Raw genomic sequence first — 11,022 nt, forward strand, 5'->3', positions numbered from 1 at the left:
TTAACATGTAACTCCAAAAATATATATACATACAAGAGTTATATTAACTTTTATCACTATTGTTGCAAAAATAAATATTTAATTTTAGAGTTTTTTTTTTTTGGATATTTTTGTTAAAGTAAATTGTTCTATTTGTATTTGATAACTTCAAAAAATAAATTATTTTGTTAAAGTAAATGTAAAAAATGATATATTTATTGAAATGACAAAAATACCCTCAAAATTTAACGGTGTTAGTGGTCAGGGTATCAAAATGCCAACGAAATGAAACTTCCGGTATGAAAATGCAAGTTTTTGATAGTTATGTATGAAAATGAAAATAACATCATAGTTAGGGTGGTGTTTTGTAATTAATCCAAAAAAAAAAATTGAGCTTTTTTCTTGTGCTGGGAATGAGTGGAAGTACTGAAAAATTATACGGTAAAACTAGATTCATACTTAAATATGATGACTCCATACATAAATTTAACTTAATCTCAAATTAGTCTACTCGATGTATCGGTATCTTAAGGTTACAGAAGTTCATACCCGTCTTTAAAGCAAGTCTTTCCTACCTACACATCAAGAAAATCACTTTCAGAAAAAGTTGCATACCATATTATCATGACGCATTGAAACACAAAAGTTTAAGAACGCTTTATTTGATCGGTAGTAGTTAAAGATCGCGATTGCATCTGTTGTAGGAACTTTCTTTCGATCCCGATGAAAACCAAGTCTAGGTTGTGACTTTGTAGAATGCCTTTCGGCACGTCAGTTGTGTCCTTCACTCCTTTGTTGGTCAGCATCCAGCAGTAAAGACCAAAACTTGTCCAGGGGGTTTGCTAAAGAAAAACCGTAGGAAATTGCAACCAAACGTTCTGTAACGATCAGAAGGCCAAGACCAAAATCGTGAGTTGAAGAACAAGCATCAAATCATGGCATCTAAGCACATGCAGCCTGATAAGTAACAGGTTGATGTTCTTATCTGTGCACATGTACGTATGTAGCTAAAAAACATGGCAGGATTATCAAACTCTGAGAAAGAATGAAAGGGTCCTCGTTTGGGATATGTATGAGCTCATGATATATCCATCTGTGCATTCAGCAATTCACCAACTTCTCACTATTCTACAACCACAGAAGATCAATTTTGACAGTGAAAGTAAGATCGAAATCACGTTGTTCAACTCAAAGTCCCATTCTTGATCAGCAATAACTTGTAAAACAAGGACTTCGCATTCTTGATCAAATAAGCACATACTCGAAACTAGGATGCTCTCATCAAATGATCAAGATCACATCGTTGGTGTTCCGAGACCGTGTAAGAAGTTAGATCATCCAACTCAAACTAAATTGCAGCATTAATCGAAATTAATTGGCAACCGATGAACAAATTGTAACAAAAGACTTGACATTTCCTGATATTTTAGATTGCGATCAATGTACACTTCAGGCCTTAATAAAATAAGAACATAGTCATCTTACAGATCTCCTACATGCTAACTGCTCAGACATCACCATCATTTTCATAAATAAATACAGATAGGTTGGTCTCTCTATCAACCTCCCTTATACGTCTCCAAATTGTTAACCATCATCAAACAAGGAAGGTCCTACAACATGTGTTGCACTACCAAAGTCATCTTCAAAACAGAAGGTTCACTTTTCAACCAAACCTAACATGCTCCCTTCTATTTTCCATGTGCAAGCCGCACCCCCCACCCCACCAGTTCTTTCTAAATTCCTTATGAGAACTATAGAAATCGTGCTCAACAAGTAATAATCTACACTGTCCCTATTCCAGCTTATACCCAGTGATCAACCTACCCCCCTTTGTTTTCTTTTTCTTTTCTCATAAGATCTTGCTGGTATAACTGGGATCCTAAGCAGCCCTGCTGTCGTTTAACACAGCCTGGGGGAATCATATAAACAGATAATCAAAGACACGAATAGTCAAGAGAACAAAGCAAGTGGAAATAAAGAATCCAGCGAATAAATATAACTCGAAGTGATAATCAAATAATGGCTTTTAATAAGTATGGTAAAAGAATATCATACAACACTCCCTAACGCGTTCCATTGCTTTCTGTCTGATCATGACCAAACAACTGTTAGCTAAAAGACTTGACAGCAACCGAGTTTGGGACAGAGGTTAACGCATGAGATTCAGGTTGGTAAAGATTGAGAAAACAACAAGCAAATACAATAAGTACAAGAAATCTGCAATGCGGGTGTCTCCCCCCAGGATCAAAAACTGCTTGACGCATTACCTGGTCTCTTTTTCTTTTAGTCCCCACCTTTTGGAGTCACTCTTCCTCTTCGCCTTCAGAGTGTTTATCGATTCAAACATCATTCTCTCTATCATCGGCAGTCCATTGAATCGAATGAGTCTGCGAACCCGGAAGGTTTTGAAGGGATGCTTGATTGAGTATAGGACAGATCATCAAACATCCTTGAAGTACCTTCATCAGCTTGCCATCTTTGCACTGCTTGAGAAAGGTTCATGTGCATGTTAATGCCACTGTTTTCATCTTCTTCTTCGTGGGTTGTAGGTTTCCAGTGCTCAACAAGAGGACCCAAGATGTTGACCGCATGGCCCATGTCTGGTCTCTGATATGGCTCACGAGCTGTGCAATGACCCGCAAGCTCAGCAACTTTGTATATGCTCTCCATTGTCTCCTCATCAGGGTCAAGAGTTTGGTCAATAGACTTGGGAATGTTTTCTTTGTTGACAAGGACTCTGCGAAACCATGAGACCAAATGAGACCTTTCATCTGGCATGGTATCATCTAGAGCTTTTCGACCAGTCATCAACTCCATCAACACCACTCCAAATGCGTAAACATCCACCTTTGTCGTCACTCTGCCGGTAGCTGATCACGGAGACAGAGATTTAACCATATCAATAAAACTTCTGGCATAACACAACTATCTCAAATGTGACCAAACATTGACAGTAATAGCTAAAAACAATCAATAACGAATCAGTTCTAATTTTGACAACAGTTGCATCCATTCTACATGCCTTCTACTGCAATTAAGAGAGCATATTGACGTCCAAGTATGAAATATAAACATGATTAACAGCAAAATTGATATGCTAAAAATACCCTAAATGACATGACTGTTCCAATGAAGACATGAAAAGCTAGAAATCAAATTGTTTTTCTTACCTGCATATTCTGGTGCAAGATACCCGAATGTCCCTGCCAATCGTGTCTCAACTGAATACTTTCCGTCGGGGGCATTTTTAACCAAACCAAAGTCTGCAACCTTCGCCCTCATGTCATCCCCAAGAAGTATATTTGAGGGTTTCAAGTCTCTGTGAATGAAACTTTGTTGAGCTAAGCTGTGTAGATATTCTACTCCTCTTGCCACATCCAAAGCTATTGTCACTCTCTGCTTCCAAGTAAGAGGAGTTACCCCAGTCTCCCGCAAATCAAACAAGTGTTGTGTCAACGTTCCTTGTGGCATGTACTCGTACACTAGAAGTCTCTCATTACCATTAATGCAATATCCTAACAGTGCAACCAAATGCCTATGTCTGACCTTAGTGAGGACTGCAATTTCTGCTTGAAACTCGTTCAATCCCTTAGTACCCACTGCCACAGATTCCATCCTCTTAACAGCAATTTTAGTCCCATCATGTAATTCACCTTTATAAACAACTCCAAATCCTCCTCTACCCAATATATTATCCTCGCTAAAATTGTTTGTCACCTGTCTAAGAACTTGGATTGAAATGGCGACATTTCCACCCTCAAAAACATGAAGGTCACCACTGCTCTGGCTATGCAACTCACTTGCAACTCCATTGTACCCATTTGCACAACTGGTTACGTCACTCTTAGCAATTTCAATTCCAGTCAGCGTATTATCCACTCTTCCAAACTTCCTATGCTTTTTGCTCCAATAACATTTGATGAATACAAACAACAACACTCCAATGAAGATAGCAACAGCAATAACTATACCAGCAATCATACCAGGCGAAACTGAAGAATTGTTTGATGATGGAGAAGGACTCCCGCCTGGAGCAGTTGAGTTGTTGCCAGAAGGTGAACTCCCTGGATCACCAGAGCTCGGTGTAGTCCCAATTTTCGGATTACCACTAATGATTACCTTCACCCCAGATGGAAATGTCGGAATGTCCCCATATAAATTGTTATTGGAAGCATCAAGAGTCTTCAGCGTAGACAATGTTGTCAGGCTAGCCGGTATTGGACCAGTCAAGTTGTTGTTTTTCAGCATCAGATTTTGCAGCGATGTGAGGTTGGCAAAGGCAGGCGAAATAGTCCCATTGAAATGCTGGTTCTCAAAGTTCACTGTAATGACCACCTTTCGAGCAGAATCACAACTAATGAAGCTCCAGGATTCACACGCATTGTCTCCTGTCCAAGCCTCAGCCAATGATTCCGGGTACCCCAAAGCCCCTGCAACCTGAAGCAGCGTAGTGACCTGTGGATCACAAGGCCCAGCGGTGGTCTTACAAAAGCTATTACCCTCATAAGTGGCCTTCACCTTGGACCCAAACTCCGGCATAGGACCCTGAAGCTTATTGTTGTCCAAACTAACCGTCTGCAAAGAAGACAACCCAGTCAACGTCGCCGGCACCATCCCAGTAAACACATTGTCACGAAGCTGAAGATCAGTGAGAGCACTACATTGCGTCAGGTCCGGGATCCCCCCACTGAACTGATTCTTGTGCAGCCACACCTGAGTCAACGAAGTCATGTTGGAAAGAACCTCAACGGTATCAGATAACCCGGAATCCTGATTGTTAATCCAGAGATTCTGAATCCCAGATCCAGAAAACGACTTGGGCAGCGGCCCGGTGAGATTGTTGTAGGACAATCTCACATTTTGCAAGTTGGCAAACGATCCAAAAATGTCGGGAATATTACCATACAAGTTGGTGTTACCTGCTTGGAAGGTGACCAAGCTGGTCGACCCGGTGAGCTCAGATGGGAACACCCACGGCGCGAGAATCTCGTTGTTGCTCATGGAAAGAGTCTGCAAGCCGGTGAGGCCTCCGAAGCAGCCGGCGGGGATGGAGGAGAAGTTGTTGGTGTCGAGGTAGACTTCACGGAGGTTGGAGAGGTTGGCAAGGGAGGGGAAGGGGCCGGTGAGGGTGTTGTTTTGGAGGGAGAGAGTGGTGAGCTCGGAGAGGTCGTTGAGATTGGAAGGGAGGGAGCCGGAGAGGAAGCGGGAGGCTAAGTTGATGGAGGTGACGCGTTTGGAAGTGTCGGAGTCGCATTTGACGCCGTCCCAGGAGCAGTAGGAGTCGGAGGAGGACCAGCCGCTGGGTTTGAGGTTGGAGAGGAGCTTGGACATGACGGCGGCGTCGTCGGCGGCGGTGAGGAGGAGGAATGGGAGGAAGAGGAGGAGGAGGAGGAGAGGTAGGGTTTTCAGGGGACCCATTGCTGGGTTTGGGAGAGAGAAAGAGAGAGAGTGGAGGAGGTGGTTTTTTGGCTGGGTTTGGTTTTTGAGTGTGAATTTGGGTTTTGGGAGCATAAAAGGGGAAAAGGGTGGCTGTGTTTTGGTGGTATTGCTAGGGTGACAGCACAGTTATGGACCTTGCTTTGATCACCGCTAGGGAGAACATCAGTCCTCATTATTGGTCATGGATATATTTCTTTTCCACTAATAATCTTAGCAATTATTTTGGGACAAAATATAAATATCAAACCGCAAACGATTGCCCAGTACTATTTAGTTTAGCGATATAGTCTTCTCTTAATAAGTGAGAGGTTATGAGTTCAACTCACGAAGTTATAATATATAATAAAAAAAAAACTGCAATCGATTGGTGCTATGCAAATTGTTGGTTGAATGGGTCGTTCCCCTCCCTCTCATCATCCATCCTTCCCTAAAAATGAATTAGTCTTTGAGTCTAGTAAAACGACACAATTTCACCACGAGAAATTTATCAAAGCGAACAAAAAATAAATTATTCAGTAAATTTGTTGCGATAAGAGATTAATCGATCATTTCTTTTAGAAATATATTCGTTGGTAGCAAATAAATAAAAAATGGGTGCATCCTAATATTTTAATTCTTTATCACCTAACGTCCATCTGACATTATCAAACTCTTCAAGTTCAGTTTGGCTTCAAATAAGGTTTTTATTAGAACTCCTTGAAAAAGAAAAGATGCTGAAAAGAAAAAAGAACTCCTTGAAAGTTTAAATCCTATAATTAAGCAGCTCCAAATGAAACTCTTTTTTTTTTGGCAAAGTGAAACTTGGTCCGCTCTCTTGAGAAATAGAGAGAGACCCACAGAGTCGAAGAATGATAGTCTGGATTTGAATTGGCAATGGGCCCGCATGGTACAACTGGTGCTTAGCTCACCAAACGCGTAAACCAGACGCCGAGCCCTCTCTCCCCTTGTTTGTTTCCTCTCGCGCCACCCTTTTATTTTTCTTCTTTTTTCAAATTGGAATTTTTGCCAATTTAAAAATTTGTGGAGCTTTTTTATGCGATTTTTTTTTTTTGAGAGGGCTTTTTTATGGGATTAAGCAATCAGAATCCGTAACAAATGGCACATTTCTCCCCAGTCAACTTCATTCCAAACAGGCCGAGCGGTCCGTATCTTTTTAAACTAATTGGAAATTTATTTTCTGTTTTAGAGAGATTAATAAATAAATAAATAAATAAATCTAAACGCACACAAGTTTTTTTCTTTTTCTATTTCTGGAATGAATATACGCTTATACAGCCTTATTATGTCACATCACTATCAGAAATATATGGTCACAAGAGAAATCACTCCAAAGGATCAACTAAATCTTTAGACTATTCGGCCTTATAGATGAAAGCTGAATCTATGAACACAGAGAAAAGCATCGGAAAAAAAAAAAAAAAAAGAAGAAATGAGGAATAATTTGAGAAAAAAGATTGAGATTTTTGTTATAACAGCTAAGAGAATATGTTATGATTAAATTGAGGGCAGTTTACAACAATGCTTAGGGTATATGATAAATAGATGAGTGATTAGGCATTACATCTAATTAACCATTTGTTGTGGTAAAATTGATTGAGCTACATTTAGTATATATAGAACCCCCGTCCTATATTAAGAGTTTCAGTTCAAACTCCCACCAGTTTGTGGCTAGTAAGTCTAATAGGCCTCTGGCTTCATGCGTTGGCGGCGGGAGATTAGTTTGACTTTGATGGGATACTCTTGTGGATCTTGGTTCAAACATTGAGTGGGTTACTAACTTGCTAACGAAAACGAGGTGGCTTGTTATTTCACTCCTAATCACAAAATCAATAAAACTTACACCCAATTTTTTAAAGACGTTTTAACCGAAACCCACCAAATATTCATTTTCAATAAACACCTAAAAATGACCGGGTGGTAAAGTTGGTCGACCTGCTTGATATGGAACCTTCATGTTTAGAGCTTAAGTCTCAACTATCACTAGTATGTGGTCAGCAGGTTTGAGGAGCCTCCGAATTCGTAAGCATGTGACGGGAGATTAGTATGGCTTTACTAATAAACTGGCTTGTGGATTTCGGTCTGAAATTGACTCGGTGGGTTTGTTACTAATAAACTTGCTAATGTAATCGAGATGGTTGACTATCTCACTCTCGGGGAAAAAAATTGTTCCAACTAGGATACATATTATGTCCTATCTTTTCTAAAATTCAAACGAAACGCCACCATTCACATGTAACATCAACAATTCTGCGAGAGATCTAGAGTGTCTCAGAGCAACGAAACTTGGAACCTAGGGTTTCGACCTAGCGGTGGCATTATTTGTCTAGTAAGAGCAGCGATTGTGATGTAGTGATGACCATGGTGGCGGCTCGGGGTTTCCTCGTGGCTAAGCATGCTTCTATGACGAGGGAATTCATATCTCAATTTGCTTTAGACTTTGGGGGTCGAATGACGTTGATGGTGGAAAATTTGGGCCTGGCAATCGGGGTTTGATTGGTTAGGTTCGGAGTGGCCGGCTTCTAGACTGGTAGCAATGAAGACGGGGCTGGGTTGTTCCTTGTCGATTGGATCTGGGCATCAGCGAAGGCGGTGATGCTTTTTGGTCTTGTTGGAGTGGCTGTAGTATGGCATGGTTGGGCATGACTCGAATCTTTGGTGGTAACTATGAGTTTTATGTAGTTGTACACCAATTGAGGTTTTTAAGCGACTTGTATTACCATTCATAGGGATTAAATAGGAAAAGTAGGAATATCTTTTGTTGTAGGCTTTATCCACACTCAATCACATTGAGGGCCACTTATCTTTGCTAGGTGTCTTGTGCCATATTATTATTGGTTTCAAGTCGATAATTGATGTATGGGTCTTCTGTCTATTTGAAAAATAATAATAATAATGATAATGAAATTATCTTTTTTCCTACTAAAGCAACATATAACATCAACATAATATATAAGCTCAATTGACGCTATGTCTTGAGTAAAGATAAATAGTCTGGTCCACTAAAAATTCAGCGATATCACCAAATCGATACTCGCTTGGTAGCAACTAGCTAAGACGCGCTTCTTCAACAATTGAATCAATCGCCTCTTGGTTAGGATTGATCGACTTAAGATCAATTTGAGGCACGTACTTTGATAGCTTTTCAGCTTCATTAGTGAGGATCAACTTTTATAAGAATGCCAAAAATTAATCACATAAATCTTATACGTACAAAAATATAATTAGAAAGACCTTATTTTTTAAAACAAAAACTGAAGTGGTGTTGTGAGGGTTCTTTTTTAATTAAATAGTGACTAGGCCAAGATTAACCCAATAATCTAATTTATGGGCAATGTTGTATGTCATTCAAATAAAAAATGGGCTTATTGGCAACATGAGACGTGGTGTGGGAGCTAGAAACCTACTGCGGTGAGAGAATTTGTGAGGTTTTTGGATTTTAGTTTTTGGATTTGGAAGAGTATATATGAGGATGGCTGAGAACAAGGTTTAGTGGTTGAAGGCATGGAGCTAGGCTTGAATAATTATTGGGGATTTGAAGACTATATCTAAGTGTTTATGGGTTTGGAAGACTATTTATGAGGATGACTGAGAACAAGGTTCGGTGGTTGAAGGCATGGAGCTAGGCTTGAAGGCTGTGTCTAAGTGATTTTAGGTTTATCTCGATGATTGTTCTAGTTACAAACCCCTCGTTTTATAGGCCTAATTTAGGGGTGTTGTGGTGATTCAAAGCATCCAAGTTTTTGGGCAAAACACTCTCCTGAATTCATGCATGAGTTCCGCCCCAAATGAAGACTTTTTCGAGGTAATAGTTTATATAGAAAGAAGAAAATTGATGCAATGACTACTAATTGATGTGATTGCTGCAGACTCGACACAAAACATCAAACGAGGCATACAAAGGAGATTGAGACTCATGAACTCTTGGTTTTAGGGAAAAGAAGAAGCCTCTTGACTAGTATAAAAGCTTCTCATGGTGAGATAAGATGGTAATTCTAGGAGATTTTAGTTTGAATTGTGTATTCATGTGTTGCGGGGAAAATGGATCTTTCAAGAACAAATGAAGAAGGATATTAGAGGGTTTTATATATAGATGGGATTTGGGCTTAAAATGGAAGGTTTGGCCCAATCTCATATTCTCATGTTCACCATTTCATTGTCAATCTAAGTCGTTGGGCATGAGAATCGAGCCTCAGACCGAAATCACCAATGACGTTGTTTCGAAGAATGAGTAATATGCGTTTCTGTAACCTTCAACACCAAACCTACTTCCGCAAGCCCCAATAATGCGTGGATGTGACTTCAGTCCACATCAATGAGTGTGTTTACTTAGCGGGTTAAGGTTAAGAGAAGGATATAAAAATCCTATTGTAATATCCTAAACTATTTTGTTTGTTTTATTAGGTTATTTTTTAGTTTTATTGAGATTTTTAGGTATTTTTACTTTTGTCTACAAAAAAAAAAAAAATTAATTACTACGTTCAGTAAGAACGCAGCAATCATTCCCTTTTTGTCGTGCTCTCTCTCAGCACGCATGCAAAAGTGAGAGATGACATACATAGGAGAGCCTAGAGAGTTGGGCTAGTAGATTAGGATGGATTAGGAGAAGAGGAGAGTGGATTTCGATCAAAACAGATGGGAGAGCAAAGAGAGTAGTTTTGGAAACAGATAGAAACTTAGTGGGTGCGAGAGGGAAACTTAGTTTGGTCTTGTCTCTGTGTAAGGTAGGATTCTCATCCCCTTTGGTATTTTCGAATTCAGTTCTTGAGATATCAATTACCTTGATCCTTGATTCTTATTTTTGTTCAATTATATGTTTCCTATGATTAATTATACAGTAGTATTTGGACTTCGAATTCACAGACCTGGTTAGATATCAGAGTTAGTTAGAATTTCATTATGTTTTGATTAGAAGTCGTAGTGATTGCAGCTCTAAAAGAACGGTGTTCTTGATATGTTTTTGAGTTGGGTGTCCAAATCAGATTTTGGATCCTTTTGATTCATTGTTGGTTGTGTTTAGGAACATCTTAGAGCTCTGGAAATGTTGTCTAACTGTTTTTGAAGCTTTATAATCTCTTTTACTACTCCATAAATCGAATCAAAGTCTTCAAATTCGAAATTTCATGTTGCTGGAAATTTTCCAGAAAAGTGCAAAAAACCATGATTTCGAACCAACTTTACAACATCATAACTTTTAGCTCAGTTCTTTGTTTTCGATTCCAAAAGTGGTATTGTAAACTTCATATATCCCTCTATATACGTACCAAATTTCGTTAGTTTTGGGTTACTTTTGGAATGTGAAAATCCTTGCCCAAATCTGTCACTTACACAGCTATATCTGTTTTTACTGGTGCATATCAGTAGACTTTCGAAATTCATAACTATTTCTAGAAAAATCATTTTCAGGTGATTCAACTTCTAAGATCTTCATTAGGATGTCTAGTTTATTTCCTTAGAAGACCACGAAGTTAAATTCTTTATGGTTTTACCTTGATTCCATTGTGAAAGGGACTGGGTCAGGAAACTGTTTTGGTACTAGTTGTGTTAAGATGGATTACTTGTGGTTTACTTCGAATCCTTTGTTTGTTAAAGTGTCCAGACAGT

At 39.3% G+C, this 11,022-nt stretch overlaps 1 protein-coding gene across 1 annotated transcript; it reads right to left on the reverse strand.

Annotated features, from left to right (window-relative positions):
• Positions 1–1,992: 1,992 nt before the first annotated feature.
• Positions 1,993–5,400, reverse strand: LOC101303900 (probable receptor protein kinase TMK1-like). The gene is made up of 2 exons (XM_004298168.1): positions 3,153–5,400; positions 1,993–2,852 (listed from the first exon to the last, which is right to left on the reverse strand). Exons 1-2 carry the CDS (start codon positions 5,398–5,400, stop codon positions 2,341–2,343), a joined length of 2,760 nt encoding a protein of 919 aa, XP_004298216.1. The 3' UTR covers positions 1,993–2,340.
• Positions 5,401–11,022: the final 5,622 nt, after the last annotated feature.

Source organism: Fragaria vesca, linkage group LG4 (assembly GCF_000184155.1).
Source record: "Fragaria vesca subsp. vesca linkage group LG4, FraVesHawaii_1.0, whole genome shotgun sequence".
Lineage (NCBI taxonomy): Eukaryota > Viridiplantae > Streptophyta > Magnoliopsida > Rosales > Rosaceae > Fragaria > Fragaria vesca.